At 33.6% G+C, this 25,994-nt stretch overlaps 1 protein-coding gene across 1 annotated transcript in view; it reads left to right on the top strand.

The window, feature by feature from the left end:
- LOC108911291 (lutropin-choriogonadotropic hormone receptor) overlaps positions 1 to 25,994 on the top strand; it is a 38,259-nt gene that overhangs the window by 4,749 nt on the left and 7,516 nt on the right. The window contains exons 2-8 of the mRNA XM_023454453.1: positions 585 to 656; positions 6,055 to 6,198; positions 16,093 to 16,164; positions 19,563 to 19,634; positions 20,133 to 20,201; positions 21,605 to 21,748; positions 25,110 to 25,250. Coding sequence (XP_023310221.1) covers positions 585 to 656; positions 6,055 to 6,198; positions 16,093 to 16,164; positions 19,563 to 19,634; positions 20,133 to 20,201; positions 21,605 to 21,748; positions 25,110 to 25,250 — 714 coding nt within the window. The remainder of the gene's footprint in view (positions 1 to 584; positions 657 to 6,054; positions 6,199 to 16,092; positions 16,165 to 19,562; positions 19,635 to 20,132; positions 20,202 to 21,604; positions 21,749 to 25,109; positions 25,251 to 25,994) is intronic.

Genomic DNA, 25,994 nt, shown 5'->3' with positions numbered 1-25,994 from the left:
TATATATATGTATATACTGGAGATTTTTTTCTGTTTGGATTCAGTATGATACATATCGAGATATAGCTATAATGATAGCGCACTTTTCCAACGTTTGACATATGGAAACATCCTTACGTAATATCTTTCAGAAAGCTTTCAAGCGTTTGGAGTGTTTAATGCCCAGTTTTTCAGCATCTGGGGTGAACTGACTTGAACGAATGCTTTCGACGAACTTAAAAATTTTCCAAGGAGACCCAAAGATAATACTTTCGATTGAAAATAGAGTTTACCGCATACAATTTAACACCACGTGTCCCAAATTTTATTTAAATTGTTTGTATCCTCACAAATCAAACCACATGGGGCAAAAACCCGATTAGAAATAAAATATTGTTTACAGATTGTACAATTACAGCTTCAAGTTACGTCCACGTAAACAGGAGTTAGTGTTTAAATAATACAAACACTTTAAATCTGTTGATAGTTCATTATAGCAGTCATCCTTGAAGCCCCTGAGAGTCCTTTCTAACGAATACCTGTTCAATAAAAAACAAACTTTTTATCTCTTTGTAGTAATTACACACCTTTCCTTTTTGTTTCAGATTATTACAGAGTTGTGGTTTGCCAGAAATCCCCACCGAAGCTCTTAAACCGTTAACAAAACTTCACACTTTGTAAGTAGATTACTGTTTCCAGCATGGCTAATGCATGTCTAAGTGGTTACTATGACTATGGACAAACACTTAAGATGGCTCAGAGAATAACAATTACCTATATGTCTAATACGTTAAATTATTTCATTTCATATTTATGTAAATTGGACATATGTGCGGAAAAATTAATAAAGCTACTTTAAAAAACTAAAATAGTACTAAACTATTAATTAAATTTAATTTTTTGAGTAAACTTCTTAATTGTTAAACATCGACTATATTAAAGGAAGGTTCTGAAGGAAAAATAGAATATTTACACCACTGAAAAGCTTTCTAAAGAATATTATAGAAAATGGCTTAGAAATAAACTCTTTCTAATTAAAAAAGTATCAATGATGTTATTGTTCTACTTTCTCATGTTCAAATAATGAACATTTTTTTCAGATCTTGGGAATTTATGAATATCCAAAACGAATCCTTGAATATTAAAACTAATAATGAACAAAAAGTGAATTTTTATAAAACATCTTGTGCTATATGGGAGAACGTCCTGTATGTGGTTACTGTTTTTCTTAATATAAGTACGTTGTTATGATTTTCTCGGTCCAGAAGGATACGTTTATCCTTCGGGTCCCCTTTCGGCTTTTAACATAAACGCGTGAAAACTCAGTTCCGCAGGACCTTTCAAATTGCTTCTTGAATAAACCTCTTTGCTCTAAACAACCCGGTAAAAGCCTACTTCCCACATCCTCGAGCAATTTCAGAAGGCGTCAAAGTTTCAAAGAGACGGAATTCGAATTGCCGCCAGTCCTGGCCCCTTTCACATCTAGTTTTATGGCCCGCCTGCCTGCAGATTTATTTTGTTGTCGCGATTTAGTAAAAAAAAAAAACAAATTAAAACTTTTCAATATTTTTTTATTAAAGTCATTTTAGAGCTTTCGGAAAAATAATCATTGACGTGCCTTTTAGTTTCATATCAAGCGTCTCGAAAGGACGATTAATCTTTCGATAAATTAACAAAATTGAATGACATTTTTCACGCAAGAAATAACATCCAAGCTTGAGAACGATAAGAAACGAAAGGTTAAGAAGCAATAACACATTGAATAATTGATTTAAATTAATGAAAAGCCTTTAAACTTCATAATTCATATATAACATCGACTGGAAACATCGAAGTGTATAAATCAGGGCGCAAATACTTTTGTTTTCTCTCTAGTGTTTGAATGTTATGTTTACAAAGAACCGGAGAATTATGCAAACAAAAAAAATGATAGATAGCTTGACGTTCAACCTCATCCCATAAGTTTTGCGGAGTTGCATAACAGATAAAACAAGACATGTATCTTCCACAGTAACGTATGAATAAATCACAAAATTTTAAACTGTGTTCGTTTTATGTCATTTTCTGATGCAAATCTTGAACATAAAAAATATTGAATATTAAATTTTAGACGGGCAAAAACCCAAGTAGAAGTGAACGAGCTCAAAATGTCGCCGTAATATAAGATTATAGAATATGTACTTTGTCCTAATATGCTGCTTTATCTTCTTTTCTCATTCGTTTAATATTCGTACGTAGGTAATTTAAACTGATTTCATACTGCTTTGAAAATTGTAATATCACTTGCTACCGTTGCAATAATAAAAATACAATCCATGGGATATATCGTTCACATTACTTTCAATTTAACTTTATGGCGAATGCGCCAATGTCACAGAATATTTTTCATATCAGAGGTAATTGTTTATAATTTTCCCTTGTATTTTTTCAAATTATTGAAGAGGTAGTATTAAAGTTATGGAATTTGACATAAATAAGGCCGATGTTAATTTTAACCACTACCGTCTCATAAATTTACTAAATTAAAACGCAATTTTCTTGCTAGAATTATTAGAATTAGATAAGGAAAATGCTAGAGCATATTAATTTGAATACTTAAAAGCAAAAGGCCTATTTTTTTAACGATATAAGAAGGCACGTAATTTGGCCTTATTAGGACTATGGGTTTTAATAGCATGTACCTACGAATATTTACAACTTCAAACATTTAGACTTATAAATTCTCAAAATAAATCCACAATATTCAAATAGAGGTATTGTTAATCCAAATAAATTCAAAACGTACTTCTAAATTCCTATCAAATGAAGTCAAATAATGTTTTTTTATGTCAAAAATGCAACACTTTTGACACTGTCGTTTTAAAATTTTAGCCTAGAGAAGAACAACTTGTCTGAGATTGTAGGGAAATTCTTCAGTTTTCACCAGTTACAACTGCCTGTGTCGTTATGACACATGTTTGCGTTATACAGGGTGAAAAAGAGTCACCCTGTATAATTTGAATTTTATATTTTTATATTTTGGAGCCTATAGTGTGTGTAACTTGGAAGTTTTTAGTATTTTACTCTAAAGAAGTAGGTCTAAGTGACATGATTTTTTTGTTTGTGGAGTCACTTTTAGTTAATTACGTGAAAAAAAAAACAGAATGAACATTTTGTTTTAAGAACAAATTACAAAAACTTGAGAAGAAATACTACATGACTTAACATGACTGATTTAATTGAAATATCCTTTTTTTGACTGTATCCCAATTGGGTACTTACTTTTTCTATCTGAGAAGCAAAACTAAGTTTGTAAAATCCTGACTGACCTTTTATGACGCAAGAAGTTGTTAATAATTTATTTTTTCAATGCCTTCAAAATATTCAGTTAATTAAAGTCCTGAAAATGCGATAAATGAATAATTACAAACAATAGGTAATCTGAAGCCATGTTAAGTGTTACAATTCCATAGCCGATTCATATACGCATCTCTTTTGTTGCGTACATACATACTTGAAGTACAAGTAATTTAATAAAAAATATATAGCCTAATAAATATTATTTATTTCATTATAAACAATATTTATATTGTCATTGAACTTTAGAGGTATTATTTTAACATGTGCAAGCAGGATAGTAGCTTTTAGTGCCTTTAAATATTTGTATATATTTATATATACGTAGATATGTCATCGCTAGCACTAATTTATGTAACTAGTAGTGAGGCGAAGGTTCTAGCAAATAGTGCTGTTAAATATAGACTGTTTTACTATAGGTGTAGAGATATAATTTATTTAGTTAGCGTCTCTGTAGGCTATTTTAACAAAAATAATACCATAGATCATTTAGAATGTCTTGGGAAAATAATAAGACAAGTATATTAATTTTTGTTCGAGAATATAATATTTTGTAATGATATTATATGATATTATGATAGAAAAATTTTTAAATTTTTTATCAATAACTAGAAATTCTAAATAACTAAGGTGTTGTCTGCTTAGATTTTGATTAACTACTTTTATTAATTACCTTTTATTTTAACAAGTAAGCTTTGAATATTTAAAAACAAAGCATTACTAATTTTATAAGAATTATAAAACTATAGGTATAAAATTAACAGTTAGTGGCTAATGAATTAAATTTTCTCAAAATAAAATATAATTTGTTCAATACCTCAATAAAATGAGACAATTCGTGTTCAGCTAATTAACATTTAAATGAAATGCCTCATGGTAGGGCACATCATTATCCTTATTGCTTATAATGTGAGGTTTAACACATAGTTTTAAATAGAAACTGCTAATGCTCCCCATTTTCAATTTGTGAGGTATTAAATGAAAGAAAAAATTCGAACATCAGCAATTTATCCATCCCATTGATCACCTTTACATTTTAGAGGAGAAATTTTACAAATTTATCAATTTTACTCGTCGACAGATGGCCCTAGTTACATCTTATTGGTTGAATGCAAAAAAGGACTTTTTGGCACGTTTAAAATTTTTAATCTGGTAAAATGTCTAATGCTTAGGTAACTAAATACGGCAAAATTAGTTGGAAGTTATGGATAAAAGTCCCATTACAACATTTCAAATCTGATTTGATTCATTATTTTCTATCCATTTTAGTGATATGGAAAGAACAAAAAAGGTTATCTGCTCCCACTATTAGAAATATTTAATGAACATTACATTTTATTAATTATTATGAATGAATATTTATGATAATTGTACAGTTATTACATTAAGTAACATTTATAAAATATGGATAATTATTCCCCTCGCGTTTACTAATTGTCACCTTTTTCTCAAAATGATTTTACCGCTCCATTTCAGTCAACGGAAGCTCAATATTATCTGACTTATCCATTAAAACAGCATGATGGGACCTACTACTAGAACTTGGAGTTGAAGTGTCATTGTAAAGAATCCTGTTAGTTATTTCATTTTTGTTACTTAAACTGTCAGCAACATAACCTTCTGCACTTGTGGCTGATTTCCATCCATCATGTCTCTAGATTGCTAATACATCAACTTCTGTAACGTTGCCGATGTTCTTCGGAATGAATGGCCTGTATATGTTTCAGGATGTTCTAGTTTCAAAAACTGTGCAACAAAGTGAAAATATTGCTTGCTCGTACTAATTCGTAATAAACAAAAATAAAAAAGTTAACACGGGATGTTATTTATTAACGATACAGAGGTAATAATTCAGTTTCATTATTTCCTCGAGAAGGTCGTGATTCGTTATAGAAAAGCTCAGGATTGCCTTGAGGCCCCTAAATTACTAACCTAGATATACCGAAACTACAAACTCATAAAAATTAGAGCAGTATTACTTCGTGTTTGCACGGCCATAATTTATGACTGGCTCGGATGCTTATTGAAAAATACGACGTCAGTAAAATACAATCTAGACACCTGGCCAATTTTCAGGTTCNATTAAGAAATGTCAAAAAATAAAACCTAATCCTTATTTCATGAACCATAAATAACTGTGGGAGCAGATAAAATGTTATACACCACGCAGCAGTTAAGTATAATTTACCAGTCTCGGACTCTATTGCCAGCCCTCGCTCTGCTCGGGCGCAAAATCGTCCTCGACTGGTAAATAATATATTTTATTTAGAAGTTACAAGCATTTTAAATAATATAATTTCATATTTCAAAGTAGCCTGATAAATAAAAATGAAGATTTCTATAACAATAAATTAATAAAGTTTCGTTACAATAGAGCTTGTAGAACACCTTGTATACATCGCGTAGGGGGTGTAACTGGTGGTCTCTGCCAATAAGAACAGAATTATTTTTATTTTTTAAACTGCCATCCATAAAAACAGCGGTTTCCTGTTAAGTCTCATGCTTCTCTTTCTTTTGAAGTATCACACATATTTAAAAAAGGTCACTGCTTCACAAATGAGGACTGAAAGAAATAGGATTTCAGACGCTGATCATTTTAATTTCATCGGTGACCTTTTTTGTCTGTTAATACGAGCCTGACGCATGAATATTGATATCATATTTACATACTAACCAGTGCATGCCGAACCGTTTTCTGTGTGTGCGCGTGTTTGACCATCACCGGTCTTGTTGAGCCAGACAGGTGGGCGGCAACGAGATCTGGCGAGTGGACGACGACGCTTTCGAGACGGCACCGCAGCTGCGCAGCCTGCGCCTCGACGGCAACCGGCTGCGCGTCGTCCCCGCAGAGGCATTGACCGCACTTAAGCATCTCGAGGTCCTGTGAGTATCAGGACCACCAAGCATTCTCCCCTATCTCTTGTACCGCTCACGATCCCTCACCTTTACTCTCCTGTTGGTAGATCAACAACTTTGTTTCAGTACTACGCGAATGACACTCAACAATTATCGCTAGTAGGCAAAATACGGTATGTCGAATTAACAAATTCTCAGTCCAATGACTTCAGGAATTTTTAAAATACTTTATTTTGGCTGTACAGGATGACACCTAAGTTGAAAAAACAAAAAAAAAAACCAATATTTTCTAGGAATAAAAACAAAACAACGGTAACACAAAAGACTCGAACAAACATTATTGATTCATTTACACCCGACGGCGTACCGAGATTCAGGGAATGCGAGATCCATAGCAAAATTTGGAAAGACTGTATCCATTATTAAATTAACCCGAGACTCTAAAACTAAGTAGACTGCTCAGTGTGGAACCCAAGGAAAAACTGCCTTTTTTTCGGAGATCTCTCCTGAATTCGACACCTCGCTTCGACACGCCCATTTCTTTTGTCCAGAAGTTTCTGTTCTTATCTCATTGGTGGAATCCCTGAATATCGTGGGTTGAAATGGCTTAACTATACCATATTGATATCTAATTGACTGAATTTACAACTATATGGATAATTTTGAGATTAAACTGAAATTATAAGTAACCCAGCACCTTCCTCTTATGACTCCGATAGGAACACGGTACGGATTAGTCAATCTCAGTTAATCTATCCATACAGCTTAGAAAATCCGCCTAAAAACCAGCTATTTGATCTACATATTATTATTCTCACAACATTCTAGCATCTTATTTAAATATCTTGGAATTTCTACGTCTTTTCGAATGTATTTCGCGCGTTATTAGAAATATCGATTTTTTACGTCACCATGGGCTAAACCGTCGCTCCCAGGTGTCCAACATATGGCCCCGACGGTCTAAGTCAAATTGTGCAAAAACATTGTTAAAGGACCCCGCAATAATCTTATAATTGGTACAACAAATGAGACAATTCGTGTTCAGCTAATTAACATTTAAATGAAATGCCTCAGGGTGGGGCATTATCCTTATTGCTTATAATGTGAGGTTCTACACATAGTTATAAATAGAAACTGCTAACGCTCCCCATTTTTAATTTATGTGCTGCTATTAATTTTTAATTTGTAGGATATTAAATAAAAGAAAAAAATCGAACATCAGCAATTTTTCTATTTTTATTTTTTAAACTGCCATCCTTAAAAACAGCGGTTTTCTGTTAAGACTCATGCTTCTCTTTCTTTTGAAGTATCATACATATTTAAAAAAAGGTCACTGCTTCACAAATAACGACTGAAAGAAATAGGATTTCAGACGCTGATCATTTTAATTTCATCGGTGACCTTTTTTGTCTGTTAATACGAGCCTGACGCATGAATATTGATATCATNATTACAAACAATAGGTAATCTGAAGCCATGTTAAGTGTTACAATTCCATAGCCGATTCATATACGCATCTCTTTTGTTGCGTACATACATACTTGAAGTACAAGTAATTTAATAAAAAATATATAGCCTAATAAATATTATTTATTTCATTATAAACAATATTTATATTGTCATTGAACTTTAGAGGTATTATTTTAACATGTGCAAGCAGGATAGTAGCTTTTAGTGCCTTTAAATATTTGTATATATTTATATATACGTAGATATGTCATCGCTAGCACTAATTTATGTAACTAGTAGTGAGGCGAAGGTTCTAGCAAATAGTGCTGTTAAATATAGACTGTTTTACTATAGGTGTAGAGATATAATTTATTTAGTTAGCGTCTCTGTAGGCTATTTTAACAAAAATAATACCATAGATCNATTTTTATTTTTTAAACTGCCATCCATAAAAACAGCGGTTTCCTGTTAAGTCTCATGCTTCTCTTTCTTTTGAAGTATCACACATATTTAAAAAAGGTCACTGCTTCACAAATGAGGACTGAAAGAAATAGGATTTCAGACGCTGATCATTTTAATTTCATCGGTGACCTTTTTTGTCTGTTAATACGAGCCTGACGCATGAATATTGATATCATATTTACATACTAACCAGTGCATGCCGAACCGTTTTCTGTGTGTGCGCGTGTTTGACCATCACCGGTCTTGTTGAGCCAGACAGGTGGGCGGCAACGAGATCTGGCGAGTGGACGACGACGCTTTCGAGACGGCACCGCAGCTGCGCAGCCTGCGCCTCGACGGCAACCGGCTGCGCGTCGTCCCCGCAGAGGCATTGACCGCACTTAAGCATCTCGAGGTCCTGTGAGTATCAGGACCACCAAGCATTCTCCCCTATCTCTTGTACCGCTCACGATCCCTCACCTTTACTCTCCTGTTGGTAGATCAACAACTTTGTTTCAGTACTACGCGAATGACACTCAACAATTATCGCTAGTAGGCAAAATACGGTATGTCGAATTAACAAATTCTCAGTCCAATGACTTCAGGAATTTTTAAAATACTTTATTTTGGCTATACAGGATGACACCTAAGTTGAAAAAACAAAAAAACACCTATATTTTCTAGGAATAAAAACAAAACAAACAAAACAACGGTAACACAACAGACTCGAACAAACATTATCGATTCATTTACACCCGACGGCCGGCGTACCGAGATTCAGGGAATGCGAGATCCATAGCAAAATTTGGAAAGACTGTATCCATTATTAAATTAACCCGAGACTCTAAAACTAAGTAAACTGCTCAGTGTGCAACCCAAGGAAAAACTGCCTGAAAAACTGCCTTTTTTTCGGAGATCTCTCCTGAATTCGACACCTCGCTTCGACACGCCCATTTCTTGGGTCCAGAAGTTTCTGTTCTTATCTTATTGGTGGGATCCCTGAATATCGGGGGTTGAAATGGCTTAACTATACCATGTTGATACCTAATTGACTGAATTTACAATTGTATGGATAATTTTGAGACTAAACTTAACTTATAAGTAACCCTATACCTTCCTCTTATGACTCCTTATAGGAACACTGGACGGATTAGTCAATCTCAGTTAATATATCCTTACAGCTTAGAAAATCCGCCTAAAAACCAACTATTTGATCTATTATTATTTTCCTCACAACATTCTAACATCTTATTTAAATATCTTGTAATTCCTACGTCTTTTCGAATGTATTTCGCGCGTTATTAGAAATATCGATTTTTTCCTTCACCATGGGCTAAACCGTCGCTCCCAGATGTCCAATATATGGCCCCGGCAGTCTAAGTCAACTTGTGCAGAAACATTGTTAAATTTCATGAGGCCTTCTCCGAAGGACGGCTTTGCAAATTTATTGCGACGCTAAACCTACTTGAAAACCCTTAACTTTTCAATAATTATTGTTTACTCAAATATTTTACTGTCTAAGTTGTCTTTAATAATGTGTTATTGACAACACTTGTCAAAATTGTTTGATTGAACGAGTACACAAGACTAAATGATGGAGCATTATTTCTATAGCCAATATGCTGACATGCATCTAATTTATGGACGTTAATATTACGATAATAAGNAGAAAAATTTTTAAATTTTTTATCAATAACTAGAAATTCTAAATAACTAAGGTGTTGTCTGCTTAGATTTTGATTAACTACTTTTATTAATTACCTTTTATTTTAACAAGTAAGCTTTGAATATTTAAAAACAAAGCATTACTAATTTTATAAGAATTATAAAACTATAGGTATAAAATTAACAGTTAGTGGCTAATGAATTAAATTTTCTCAAAATAAAATATAATTTGTTCAATACCTCAATAAAATGAGACAATTCGTGTTCAGCTAATTAACATTTAAATGAAATGCCTCATGGTAGGGCACATCATTATCCTTATTGCTTATAATGTGAGGTTTAACACATAGTTTTAAATAGAAACTGCTAATGCTCCCCATTTTCAATTTGTGAGGTATTAAATGAAAGAAAAAATTCGAACATCAGCAATTTATCCATCCCATTGATCACCTTTACATTTTAGAGGAGAAATTTTACAAATTTATCAATTTTACTCGTCGACAGATGGCCCTAGTTACATCTTATTGGTTGAATGCAAAAAAGGACTTTTTGGCACGTTTAAAATTTTTAATCTGGTAAAATGTCTAATGCTTAGGTAACTAAATACGGCAAAATTAGTTGGAAGTTATGGATAAAAGTCCCATTACAACATTTCAAATCTGATTTGATTCATTATTTTCTATCCATTTTAGTGATATGGAAAGAACAAAAAAGGTTATCTGCTCCCACTATTAGAAATATTTAATGAACATTACATTTTATTAATTATTATGAATGAATATTTATGATAATTGTACAGTTATTACATTAAGTAACATTTATAAAATATGGATAATTATTCCCCTCGCGTTTACTAATTGTCACCTTTTTCTCAAAATGATTTTACCGCTCCATTTCAGTCAACGGAAGCTCAATATTATCTGACTTATCCATTAAAACAGCATGATGGGACCTACTACTAGAACTTGGAGTTGAAGTGTCATTGTAAAGAATCCTGTTAGTTATTTCATTTTTGTTACTTAAACTGTCAGCAACATAACCTTCTGCACTTGTGGCTGATTTCCACCCATCATGTCTCTAGATTGCTAATACATCAACTCCTGTAATAGCCAGTAACGTTGCCGATGTTCTTTGGAATGAATGGCCTGTATATGTTTCAGGATGTTTCAAAAACTGTGCAATCTTATTAGAAATGTCAAAAAATAAAACCTAATCCTTATTTCATGAACCATAAATAACTGTGGGAGCAGATAAAATGTTATACACCACGCAGCAGTTAAGTATAATTTACCAGTCTCGGACTCTATTGCCAGCCCTCGCTCTGCTCGGGCGCAAAATCGTCCTCGACTGGTAAATAATATATTTTATTTAGAAGTTACAAGCATTTTAAATAATATAATTTCATATTTCAAAGTAGCCTGATAAATAAAAATGAAGATTTCTATAACAATAAATTAATAAAGTTTCGTTACAATAGAGCTTGTAGAACACCTTGTATACATCGCGTAGGGGGTGTAACTGGTGGTCTCTGCCAATAAGAACAGAATTATTTTTATTTTTTAAACTGCCATCCATAAAAACAGCGGTTTCCTGTTAAGTCTCATGCTTCTCTTTCTTTTGAAGTATCACACATATTTAAAAAAGGTCACTGCTTCACAAATGAGGACTGAAAGAAATAGGATTTCAGACGCTGATCATTTTAATTTCATCGGTGACCTTTTTTGTCTGTTAATACGAGCCTGACGCATGAATATTGATATCATATTTACATACTAACCAGTGCATGCCGAACCGTTTTCTGTGTGTGCGCGTGTTTGACCATCACCGGTCTTGTTGAGCCAGACAGGTGGGCGGCAACGAGATCTGGCGAGTGGACGACGACGCTTTCGAGACGGCACCGCAGCTGCGCAGCCTGCGCCTCGACGGCAACCGGCTGCGCGTCGTCCCCGCAGAGGCATTGACCGCACTTAAGCATCTCGAGGTCCTGTGAGTATCAGGACCACCAAGCATTCTCCCCTATCTCTTGTACCGCTCACGATCCCTCACCTTTACTCTCCTGTTGGTAGATCAACAACTTTGTTTCAGTACTACGCGAATGACACTCAACAATTATCGCTAATAGGCAAAATACGGTATGTCGAATTAATAAATTCTCAGTCCAATGACTTCAGGAATTTTTAAAATACTTTATTTTGGCTATACAGGATGACACCTAAGTTGAAAAAACAAAAAAAAAAACCAATATTTTCTAGGAATAAAAACAAAACAACGGTAACACAAAAGACTCGAACAAACATTATTGATTCATTTACACCCGACGGCGTACCGAGATTCAGGGAATGCGAGATCCATAGCAAAATTTGGAAAGACTGTATCCATTATTAAATTAACCCGAGACTCTAAAACTAAGTAGACTGCTCAGTGTGGAACCCAAGGAAAAACTGCCTTTTTTTCGGAGATCTCTCCTGAATTCGACACCTCGCTTCGACACGCCCATTTCTTGGGTCCAGAAGTTTCTGTTCTTATCTTATTGGTGGGATCCCTGAATATCGGGGGTTGAAATGGCTTAACTATACCATATTGATATCTAATTGACTGAATTTACAACTATATGGATAATTTTGAGATTAAACTGAAATTATAAGTAACCCAGCACCTTCCTCTTATGACTCCTTTTGGGACCCGTTGCGGGTTTGTTCATTTTCGTTTATTTTTTCCTTCCGGTTTGGAAATTCGGCTTAAAACCCGCTTTTTTGTTTTCTTATTATTTTTCTCACAACATTCTAGCATCTTATTTAAATATCTTGGAATTTCTACGTCTTTTCGAATGTATTTCGCGCGTTATTAGAAATATCGATTTTTTACGTCACCATGGGCTAAACCGTCGCTCCCAGGTGTCCAACATATGGCCCCGACGGTCTAAGTCAAATTGTGCAAAAACATTGTTAAAGGACCCCGCAATAATCTTATGGAAATTGGGTTTCTGTCAAATTGTCTGAATTTTTGATATGTTGTAGATTTTGTCATCCTGAACAAAAGTCTCCATGGGCACAAAGTGCCAAAATGAACATTTTGCTACGGAGCTGCCAAAGCTCCCCTGACCCGTTGCAAAACTATTCATTTTCAATACTATTTACAGATGTCAAAAGCATATTTTAATTATTCTAATATATAGGGTAATGTTTTTGAGGTCACTGGATTCAACCCTCATGTCAGATTGGACAAATTGACCGTTGACAGCTGTCAATACACTGTCAACGAAGAATAGAAAAGTAAATATTCTCTTTTCACATTGAGAGTTTGGGTTCTTGAGGTCGCTGAATTCAATTCTCATGCCAGATTGGAAAAATTGACAGTTGACAGCTGTCAATTTTGCCAATCTGGCATGAGAATTGAATTCAGCTCCCTCAAAAGCCCAAACTCTCAATGTGAAAAGAGAATATTTACTTTTTTGTTCTTCGTTGACAGTGTATTGACAGCTGTCAACGGTCAATTTGTCCAATCTGACATGAGGGTTGAATCCAGTGACCTCAAAAACATTACCCTATATATTAGAATAATTAAAATATGCTTTTGACATCTGTAAACAGTATTGAAAATGAATAGTTTTGCAACGGGTCAGGGGAGCTTTGGCAGCTCCGTAGCTGCCAAAATGTTCATTTTGACACTTTGTGCCCATGGAGACTTTTGTTCAGGATGACAAAATCTACAACATATCAAAAATTCAGACAATTTGACAGAAACCCAATTTCCATAAGATTATTGCGGGGTCCTTTCTCCGAAGGACGGCTTTGCAAATTTATTGCGACACTAAACCTACTTGAAAACCCATAACTTTTCAATAATTATTGTTTACCCAAATATTTTACTGTCTGAGTTGGCTCATCCGTTCCAAGAACTAACAAATAAACTACCACGCGTTCCGGCTTTTGTTACAAATGCAATAAAATACCAGTCATTTTTGTGTCTTTACTAATGTGTTATTGACAACACTTGTCAAAATTGTTTGATTGAACGAGTACACAAAACTAAATGATGGAGCATTATTCCTATAGCGAATATGCTGACATGCATCTAATTTATGGACGTTAATATTACGCTAATAAGCATACCAATTTTCTTAATAAACTTTTGATTAGTTGGACCTATTTACGGAAGTACGTAATGCAGTTTAAGAACGACACAGTATAGTCTGTGTTTTCAGATTTCGGAAACCAATTTGAACAAAACAAAATATTTCGACACTTCCTCACTGTGTAGTTCCTTAACGAACTATTTCTGAGACAACTTTGTGTGACATATCCTTATTATTCCTTCGATACAATTAATTTAACTCGGTCAGACAAATATTCTTTAAATAATATAACTTCAGGCTTAGACAGACCGTATTGTAAAAGATATAATTCATTTCAATTAGATTTTAGCTAAAAAATTGATCAAGAAAAGTTGTTGATCTACTCAACCCTTGAGTATGTTGTAATACACGTTGTTTTCTGTCACAGAACAGTGACAAATAAATTCAGTTCGCTGATCATTACATTATTTACATAGTCCATACATCACCATTATTACTAAGAATTTGCGCATGCGCCGTCGAATAATTTAATGTCGTTGCTCATGTGCAAATCCGAACTTACCAGTTTTGTGATCGACTTAGATTTTAATAATAATCTGTGTTATTTTATTTAATATTTCAGACAGCCAGGAAACTTCAGTATCGCTTTTTGTTGTTTTTAAATCACATACTTCCAAAAACAACCAGAATAATAGTAACATTATCTTAGGTTATTGAGGTTTTATGAAAGTTTGGGGTCAATGGAATAATTCTGACTACAAAATTGAATTCAACGCTTCAACATACGTAAGGATATAGTTTCCTAATCTCCTCTAATCGTTATCCACGATTACACCCCATTTGGATCACATATACAGGAATTTGCACACTTTAGGGGTGATTTTCTCAAAACTGGTAGGTGATTGAGCCTGTGTTATTATTGAACATAAAAAACTAGCACTAAATTATTGAAAATATGAAACTCTGTTTTTGAACACTTGATTTCTAATAAAAATATAAGTTTGCAATTTTTTGACATACTTATTCTTTGCAATTAAATAATAATGAGCAAATTAATTACAGTAATAAATACATATACAAAGTACAAGCCGTTAAACCGTTCCCCATGTCAGATACACATTAAATTCTTATTAACTTTTAATATCCGTTTTGATTGGAAAAGATGACTGATTGGAACACACGCAGTGCACTTTGACGTAAAATAATGTTGACCCTCCATAGTATATGGCTGTAATCGGCGCAAAATTATGTAAACTGCATGTGCAATAAAACGAGTTTATTTAATTAATCCCAATTCAGATAGCATAATTTCAATGGATTTTATTGACATTTATTCACTTAATTATACACATAAACCGTGTAGGTTGCGTCACATGCGGCAGATTATTTTCTTAGCAAAAACCGAAAATGCCACTTGACGTGGATTGACTTAATCTAAATTTACAGGTGATTACTCATGCATGGTGTGTGTATTGCAAAAGCTGAAATGACCAGTAGGATGTTTTTGACATTGCCGTTCGTTTACTACAGAATGTACCATTTAAGACATGATTCACCTTAATTCTGGTAGAAAGTATGTACCATTTAAGACATGATTCGCCTTAATTCTGGTAGAAAGTATTAATAAGGCAATTTTCAAAATTAAAAATTTCACCAAATCAGTTTCTCCTCATTTGGTTTAATTGTACAAGGTGTCTCACTACTCGAAGTTTCATTCTTCCATTCCTTCAATTTAAGCCTTCCATTGGTAAAAATATTTAGTCTAAGCCAAACCGTTTCAATCTTATATGCTGTTTAAAAAAGTATCTCCCGAATAGCAAGATGCCATTTAACCAACTTTTGAACCATGGGATCAAAGTAATAAAAGAACTACAAAATAATAAAGTTAAATTGTTATCATGCCACAGGTGAACTGAAACATAAAATATTGCTCAAACTAGCAACTCGGGCGAAAACTGTATTAACATTTTATGGTAAGTAATTTTTACACCTAGTCTGTCTGGAATAATATTTAGTTTATACAAAATTGAATAATATACCTTGATCACAATACTGGCAAGTTTTATTCAACAAACATTCACCCACATCACCACAATCAAATAAAGCTAAACCCTTATTAACAACTGTTGTGAAATTTTACGTGAACAATTGGCACTGCTTTAACTAATTGGCTATAAAAGTGAACAGCAAAGAAAATAAATATCTATTCGTATTTTAAATTGAACAAGACCAAATACATAAATCCTATAAATTATTGTGTATGTTCTAATTTGAGTTGTTATATTTTTCAGAAACATTGGTAATAATTTAATAACTTCCTTATCAGCTGAAGCTTTTCCACCTATGGACAGCCTTGTGGTGCTGTAAGTATATTTTTTATTCCGTATATGATAAATTTTATTACCTCTCAAACTATTATATTCACAAGAAACCTTTTTAAACATCAGCAAACATTATGACGTGTTTGTACTGAATGCAGGTCCATTTTTTTCTTCGAGACGACCAAAACTCTTAACAATATTCCACCATACTCGACCAAAAATATGTTTACATTATGATAAAGTTTACAAATGAGCGTATTATTCACGATGAATATCTCATTTCATGCCCGTTTTACTTAAGGCAATATTTCTTGTGAATATCGGATGAAGGTTGTCCTATATTTCCAACTGAGGGCCGGCGATTCTTTGGGATTCTATCTCCATAGTAATCGGAATTTATCGTTTAAGTTATTGTCAAAATTTGCGAAAATAATTCTTTAAAATACGGGCAGGAGATATGGCTCAATTTTAAAGTTAATATAATGGAAAATTGATTTTATCTTACGCAGTAAAGATGCAGGGGATTGAGATTGATAGGTCAATAAAAAAGGCTATGTGCAGGATTAATCATATTTTTATATATAATTTTCGTAGAAAAATGTGTAAATAAAAGTTTTTAACATACAGGCACACTGTCCTTTCACAAAATGGAAACATAGTTAAAAGTTTGAAAAAACTGACTTCACTTACCTTCACTTAAACTTATATTTCACTTCACTTAAACTTATACACTCGCTTCACTTCACTTAAACTTATCTTTAATGTTGGTGAAAATATAACGTTGAAAGTATGTAGATGTTCTGTAAACGTTTCTCTTTGTTAGAACCCAATCAGATTATTGGAATATTTCTAATACTCATGGCTATGGTGCTGAACATTTTATTCTCGCTAATTAATCAACTTCAAATTTTAATGTCAATGAACCAAAAGAAATGTAATAGATTTTAACATTCGATACAAAACTTTCTGCTACTCTTATTTACTTATTCTACCAGTCTTCTAAACCGAACCCAAAGGTATGTCTTCATGTCAACGATGTTCTTTTACAATTTACAAGGGATTTTGGTTCTTCTCGGTATAGCAAATATGTCGTAATAAAGCACCTTAAAATGAGAGACAATTAATAAGAATTTTTATGAATTTATCTGTAATAAATCTGTTTTAAAGGTAAAACAAACTTAATTTGCATTTAGTTTTGAAAATATACAGGATGTTAATGAACTTTTGTCAAATATTTTTGCCACAAGTCCGTTATGCCAAAATGAGGTAAATACACGGATTTGTGATGAGTATATAATTTTAAAATCTAACTTACCTTAACAATGCAAGGAGACACCTTTTGAGAACTGCTGATTTTTTTGTAAGTACTCGCCGCCATATGGTATATGTATTTCAGCAGTTCCAAAACAGTTTTAAACACATTTTTAATTAGCTTCTTCCGATACAAGTTTGTAACATCAGTTAACTCAGTTTTTGCTCCTTTTTCACCCCTTTAAATTTTTGACATAAGTTCATTAACACCCTGTATACAAATTCGATAAAAAAAATACCTCAGTTCTCGTGCGAATGCTGTTTAAGATGCATCACAGACCCAATGGTAATTTATGGCTTATAACATAAAAGTTACGAGGCAATAAAAAAAGTTTCCTCATATTTCTATTGTCAGTTTAAATATAAAGAAATCTCTACAAACTCACAGGCAATATATCAAGGGCCCAAAGCCCTGGCATAAAGTAAATATAAAAGCAATTTCGCAAATCTGAAAAAATCACTTCCATATTTTCCCGACAATTTGCTGCGATGTTAAAATACGTGATGCCTACAGAAATAGTCTGGTTTATGAGCTGTCACGAGGACATTTCCGGATTCAATGCTTAGTATCGAAGAGAAGTTTTATTGCTGTTGATACGTGTGACAAGAAAGTTCATGTGGTTACGACTGAATTAAACTTATCCTTAGGAATACTTTAATACGGCCCTTATAAATTTTGCACAATTATCATAACTATATTAATTGAGTAATCACAAGTTATTTACATAAGAACTAACATTGCCACTAAATTAAGAATTAAAATATCTTTAAAATCAGATATTTCTCATATTCCCATAATTTCCATAAAATATGCGATGGGTTTATTTTACTACAAAATTAGTTTCTTACGTTTTATGAGACATATTTAACCACCTAATTTTAGTCGACGACGAAGAAAATCCTCACCTGCTTATTCTCTTATTCCTGTCCTTCTCTGCTATTCCCTGTGCATCTTCACACCTCGGCCATATATTTTTCTGTTAAGTCCTCGCGACTGTTAGAGCGACGTGATGATGGTCGAGCAAGAAGATCGAGTAATATCCTGGCACGCCATGCTTGTCACGCACGCGATTCTCGTTTGTTATTAGCATTGTGGTGCGTATTTCACTTCAGATTTTTTAGACGTGAAGTCGGCTTTTATGCTTGGCCTACCAACGGTTCCTGTCAGCAGCTGAACGGAAATGGTGTCTAGTATGTTTATGTCTTCGATGGAAACCTCCTACGTTCAGATATTTAAGCAGCGGTGTTTATTGTGTGTTGATTTTATGGATGTCCAGTGCTTCCTTTCTATTATGGTAAACAAGAACACTGCAGTGATATATATTTTCATTTCTATTGAAAAGAATAGTATATTTGTCCAAAAAATTGTTTTTTTTTTTCAATTAAGTACACGTAAATTTATAATTAATTAATCTAATTGTAGCGTAATTATAAGTTCAGAGAGAAAAATGCACTATATTTCATAATTTTCATGGACGAACAGGTAAAAAAAAATATAAACAATGAGATAATTCAAAGGAAAACAACATATCCTAATCAGCGTTGCTTTGTCCAGGAGGAACAGGCGAAGTAATTAATAAGCAGTCCAAAAAAAAAGGTTTCTAAGCACTGGCAATTTTCAAGCAGAGTATTTGTTCAGCAGCGAGCAAGTGAGCGATTTTTATAATACCTACTAACGAACCAACTCTTTTTGTTAATATCTGTCAAAAAGTACCAAATATCTCTTCATAAAGAAAATCCTCTTCTTGCCTACAATTGTATGCAGTTTTTACAAACAATCTACGCCGGAGTTATTTTTATGTCATTTTTTAAATTTAATTAAGGCTGTCAGAACTGAGTCGCGTGACATAGGCGTATGCATTAATTATTAAAAAGCAACAAATTAAATTGTCTACAATACACCACCATAAACACCAACGAATAGGAATTAATTACGCAACATTCGCACGATAACAAAGTTAACAGTATACTAACGTGACGTAAACGTGAAAAGCATTCTGAGGCAGTGGCTCACGCATGTCTCGGTAGACCCGCTGGGCACGCCACTGAACTGCAGTTCGTTCTGACAGCTCTACTTATAATTATATCTAGCAGTTGTGTAATAATAATTTAATTATTCTCTTTTCCAGTTTAATGAAAAGAAATCAAATCAACGAAATATCCGAAGATGCCTTCGCTAACCTCACATCATTGAAGGTTCTGTAAGTAGATCCTAACAACATTTGTAAGTGTGTCCCACCGGGAACTGCGTCCATCGATATCTGGGAAAGTACTGCTCCGAAAAATTTTAAAATTTGGCAACATGGCAATGTCTCTGGGGCTCAACTAAAATATCTAGAACTCTCCAGTACTTCCGGTTATACTGGAAGTCGACACCAACTTCGTTAATTTAAATGGGACACCCTATATATTCATCCTAGGGACACTGCCGTGCTGTCAAATTTTCAAAAATTTTCGGAGCAGTACTTTCCTAGATATCGATCGATGCAGTTCCCGGTGGGACACCCTGTTGAAATACCGGTGTATACTAAAAAAATAAAAATAAATAATACGTGTGTATTTTTAACTTTCTTGTTGCTTTATATTTTCGAAGCTCTGTAATATCTAAACCTTATCAGCTATTTAGTTTACTAGAATAAAGTAAGACTACTATATTGTGTAATTACAGAAACATTTAAGTATTCAAATTATGGTTTCAGCGAACTGGATGACAATTTCCTTAGTCAAATTCCAACTGCTATCACAAAGCTGCCAGGCCTACAGGAATTGTAAGTATTTAACCCTTCTCTGAAGGACTACACTCGAACTTTGAATTTTATTAAAATTGCCAAAAGTTTTCGGTAGTCATACAATTTTATATTATGTGCCTATGTCTGCTTTTCGTTCAGGGAGTGTCTTAGATGTGCCCTTAAAGTAAACCACTAAAGTAAAATTTAGAAATTTTAATATTTTAAATCAGAAATATATCCCTTAACCAACTACTGTTTTATGGTTTGTTTATTTTGAGCACTTATACGTTTAATTAAAGTTCTGGTTAAATCGGAACCTATACATGTATACCTATACATAATGTAAGTAGCAATTGTCTAAAATTTCTTCTTTCGTGCATTTAAACCATACAAAATTGTTTATATAACAGTAAGGTAGATACGGGAGAATTGGTGAACTAAGAATTACAACAGATTATAAACATAGTTATTACAATTTTTTTTGAACAATCTTAAATTAAACAAACCACACATTTTAACCTACAACATCACAGAAGTAAATTGTCCTCTACTGTACGATCTCTCTTCTCGAGCTGATTGGACGTTTCTCATTGAAGTTGATGACGTGGAAGATATGCATTCAAAGTTTTGTGAAAAATTATATAGTTTCTTTAATACATAATTCTTTTAAGCATTAGTAAGAAAGTCTTCGATCAGATAGACCACCATATTCTTTTGGCGAATTCCATACGTTTCGGTTTTTAGATTTGCTAGTTAAACTCCTGCATTTTTTTGCAATATTTAAACATTTTGCGGTTAGATTTCAAAATTTTTCTTCGAGTTATTGCTCTTCTTCCTCAGGTGTTCCACATGGTTCTAATACAGGACTGCTCTTGTTTTTGTTTGTTATTACCGATCTTTCGTACGTTGTCATGTGGAAAAATTGCAGTTTGTTGTTCTCGGGCTAAGTTCTGTGGGCCTTACATCCGCTCTGAAGTTCATTTCGGTTCTTATTGGGTCTAAGACCACTAAGGGCGGTAATGGTGATTTTCTGAGTAGTTCCGTAATGGTTTCTAGAATAGTCGTATCCAGTGCTTACAAATGTTTCGCTATTCTTCAGTAGTGACACTGCAAATGCTTGAGTTGACTTGTAGAGGGTTTTGAAAGCTTTCATTTGACATCCTCTATCCCACAGACAGACAACGGGAGGGTCTTGGTCCATTAAGTCTTATTAAGTAATTAATTAGTAAATTTTAGATGTTCTTGTTCTATCACTTATTTGTGGTACATTTTCTAAAAATCGCTTATATTTAATTTGAGTAATTTCTGCTGCTTAAAAATGTGTTCCCTCAACAAGTAGCGCACGCGAAGGAGCGCCATTTCTGCAAAGCGTGGTAGTTTTGAGCGGACAGCTGCTTACTGAAAGTTTTACATCGCGTCCCCTGACACCTATCTCTTTCCAGATCCATATCGGGCAACCGCATCAAGTATATCACTGGCGGCCTGCTGCAGAAGACCCCCGCGCTGGCCCTGCTGGAGCTCAAGGGGAACCCGCTGATCGGAGTGGATGCCCACGCGTTCTCCTTCCTGCCACGCCTGCGAAAGCTGCAAGTATTATGTTCTCTCTCACTGTTGTTCCGGTCGAGCCGTATAAGGCTCATACCGAAATTCCTCGCACAAACTTTCCGATATCGGGTGGAATAAATATTAAATAAAAATCTAAATATATGAGCCTGTGTAGTTCTATAAACCGATAAAATTGAATATAAAGGACATGCAAGCGTACGAAAACTATAAAAATGAAAATACTTTTAAATTAATTAAAAACTATGCAGGATGTGTCGTTTAACAATTCCGGAGATTCCTAAAAAGAGTTGCATTTTAAATTGCTACTAGTTAGAGGTAAAGGACAATAAAGGGTTCAATTATCATAAATAGCTTTGTTGTGCAAATACATTTTTCATGTCCTGAAACAAAAAAAGTAAGTGCATTGTATAGAGAATAGAATTTATTTCCTATCAACTTCGAAAGATCGATCGTTTGTTAGATATTATGTTATCAGCAATTTTATTTATTATTTCTTGACAAAAAAAATCCTTATAACTTTTTTGCGTAGTCGTATATTTTTTGTTACTTATTGACAAAAACAGAAACTTGACTTCACTGAAGGGTTATTAATTTTACCTTACACAAAGTACACAAGTCGTGTCTGAAGATACGGCCATAGTGGATAGCTGCGGTTTTAAGTTCAAATAGAAGCTAGAGACACAAGCAACAGTCATGGGATTTAAAACAAAGCCTCTATTCTTCACTGTACCCTAAGCCTAATCATATGGGTTTTAAATTTTTGCTCAACTTTCTAATCTGAACCACGAAGGCGTCTTCAATCGCTTTACGTAGAGTAAAGTAGAAACGTCCTATGGCACCCAGACTTCCCTCCACATGAAGCAGAAATATACAATTTCTGCTCGAAATATACAATTTTGGCATATTTCGAAAATTTGCGCCGAAGCTCTCAGTCGCCCCACAATCAAAAAAGCCCCAGAAGAGGACACGACAGAAGCCGATGCTGCCGGCAGAGCAACCATCAACAACATGCTAAAGAGATAGGAAAATCACCCCACTTTCTGATTTTGTTAAATGAAAAGTTCTCCGAAAATTGCGAGATTCGAACTGGGAAGCCGCAATATAACATTACATTACTAAAAATAACTAAGTCCACAACCAGCTCCAATCGACCAGATTCCAAAGTTGAGCAAAATCCGGAGGGGGCAATTTTCCAAACTGAGACGGACTTCGCTGCAGGACCAGTGCAGAACCATCAAGGAAGGTGATCGAACGTCGACCTTGGTGCCTCATAGTTCATTAACCAATGTCATTTAAGGGCGAACTGGCGAAAATTTACATGACGTATCATTTTTTACATTCCAGAAATGTTTCCGCCTTCTAGTCCTAAAGCTGCGTACTGTGTGTAATTAGAAAATAAGGCGTGTAACAAATTTTGACGGATTTGAATCACTGTCTTCAATTTCACCCACTGTATTTGGTAAAGTTTTAAGCTGTCATACTTAAAGTCACAACAAACAACTGGTTAATTCAATTCACAACCTAATTTCTAGCGTTATCATTAAAATGTCAAATAATTTTACTACTACAGAGTATAAACAAATCTAATAAATTTCTGGAAATCCCAAATTCCGATAAATTATACTTGCAACATCTGCTCCTTTTCATTAATAGTTATCAATTATAACGATTAGAGAATATGCTTCTCTAGTAGATATCCTAAAATTATATTGAGAATCGAAACAAACAGATTATAAAATGAAAAATATTTTCTTTAAATAAGAGAAACATGAAACACTTACTTATTTTTGTAATTGTTTTGATACTGACAATGAAAAGTGAAAAAGAAAAAGTAATCTGTGTTGTATGAAGTTACTCGTCGTATACTTTCAGTTTATTTCGGTATTTCACAGGTTCTGAAAAATATAAATTGTTAAAATAAACCTTTACATCATCCATGAATTATTTTCTTGAAAACTATTTTAACCTAATCTGTACCTACTAATCACTAATCAGCATAGGTATAAATGGATTTTAAATTATCTGAGTATTGCTCAGCTCCTTATAATATTTAAAAAAAAAATAATAAAAGGCGTACTCATATTTGGTAAAAGTAGGAATTAAAGAAACGTAAAAAAATCCTCTTTAACTAAAAGAATTTTTTAACAAAATTGACTGTACTCATTTAGAAAGCTAGAATATCGAAAGGATCAACTTAATATGCCGCAGAACATTAACATAAAGTGGTAGTTACTGACTACTATATTTACAATGAACCGATTTATGTTTTTGTTTGTCGAATGGAAAAACGTTAAAGGCTGGAAAAGATACTTCTTTTAAATTAACTTCCTGTAGATCGAAAGGAAGGAAAAGAATACTTTCATAGCATATTTTCGATATCTCAAAAGAAAAATTATGGTACTATTTATTCAGTTCTTTATATTGCCATTTCTCTTCTTTAGTGCCTACTTAAAACGTGAAAGATCACCAAGTCGTTTCGATGCTCTATTGCTCAAGACATAAGAGAAAACAAAATGATCTGCTTTAATCAGTAAAATCAATTAAAATATTTATGAGATATAAGATTTTTTAAAAGGTAATTGTCAATTAGTAAATACTTCTAATGTGCAATAACCACATATTTTAACCCATATATCCTTATAAACAATATAATTATATTCTCTAAAGTGGACGTTAATAATTTTAAATTGGTAGGTAAGTTATTTAATATGGTTTTTAAAAACCATATTTGGTATCATTATTATTAGATTAGTGGTAATCTATTAAAGGCTTTTATTGAATTTATTTTTTATCAGATCTTATTGTAACAGGTTGGTAACCTTGGATTAAGTCAATAGGGTCAAATAACTTCAGATCATCAGCACACAATAGTTTTTAGTAGGATTTCCTTACAGCAGCTTATAAATAAAACAAATAAAAGTGGTCCAAAGACTGATCCTTGCGGTACACCTAACGTCGTAAAACAATTAGTGGTCATGCCAGAATAATATACAGTAAGAATGCGCTATTTTAACTAGGATATAGTAATTTTAAATAGTCTGGCGTTATTGTATTTTAAATTAAATTTACTTGAATGAAAGGATATGTTTTATGTCAACGTTCACTAATTAATTTATCGCAAATTTCACATGTCCTACTTGGAAAATACCAGTGTCAAGTAAAAGCGTATTTTTATGAAAAATAACCTGTTCTCTCGATGTGAATTTGAATGTATGCAAGAGGGGAAAAACCAATTTTAATTCTTCTCAACTTTTCAAGGGATGATTCGATTAACTACAGTCCTACACGAATCCCCGAAAAACGGGAAAAAATAAATCACAAGAAGAATGTAATAATGATAATAATATCTAATTTGTTTTGATTTATATCCTTTTTTAATAGGATCCTGTCGGATGCCAGGGAACTGTCCACGTTTCCAAACCTAAATGGTACTGCGGCTCTAGAAATATTGAGATTAGACAGAGCGGGGATATCTTCGGTCCCAACGTCTTTATGCACGACTTGCCCCAGGCTGAAAAGTTTGTAAGTATCCGTCCATTGCTCCGGTTGGAAAAGCCAAATATGGAAGCCTCTCTAACAGTGCTGTAGGAATTTTGATTAAAAGTTCAGCAAAATTTGTAAAATATTACGTAGATATAATTTGTTACTACTTCTTGTTGTTTTGGAAAATTGCTCTCAGCTTGGGTTATTTTGATATATCCACGTTCTCCTCTATGAAAATAATTGACTTGATAATTGAGTGTTCACTCTACAAACTTGCTGGTGACTTTAAAGTTCTTGACTTCTCCATGAAATATGCTAGCAGTGACATTTCAGATACACCAGTATTTTTGTTCTGCCACGGTTCTTTGACATTTCTATATGCTCGTCCGTAGCGCACTTTCGACTTTTCGGCAATAAAAATTCGCAGGCAGCATTTGCTGCACTTTCTATTTAAAAATCACTCGTTTAAAAATAATAATTCAAAACCAGCAAAATTGCAACTTTTATGTAGCTTTGTTTATGTAAACACCTTAGAAATCCAAACAATCAAGGCCTTTGCAAAATTTCGAATAATGTCAAAATGAATTGATTAAGAAATGTCAAAAAGTAAAACCTAATCTTTATTTCATGAACCATAAAGAACTATGGGAGCAGATAAAATGTTATACACCACGCAGCAGTTAAGTATAATTTACCAGTCTCGGACTCCCTTGCCAGCCCTCGCTTCGCTCGGGCGCAAAATCGTCCTCGACTAGTAAATGGTACTTACCCTTTAAAGTGTAA

This window comes from Anoplophora glabripennis, unplaced genomic scaffold (genome assembly GCF_000390285.2).
Source record: "Anoplophora glabripennis isolate ALB-LARVAE unplaced genomic scaffold, Agla_2.0 scaffold304, whole genome shotgun sequence".
In the NCBI taxonomy this organism is placed as follows: Eukaryota; Metazoa; Arthropoda; class Insecta; order Coleoptera; family Cerambycidae; genus Anoplophora; species Anoplophora glabripennis.
This window is presented reverse-complemented; position numbering and strand designations above follow the sequence as displayed.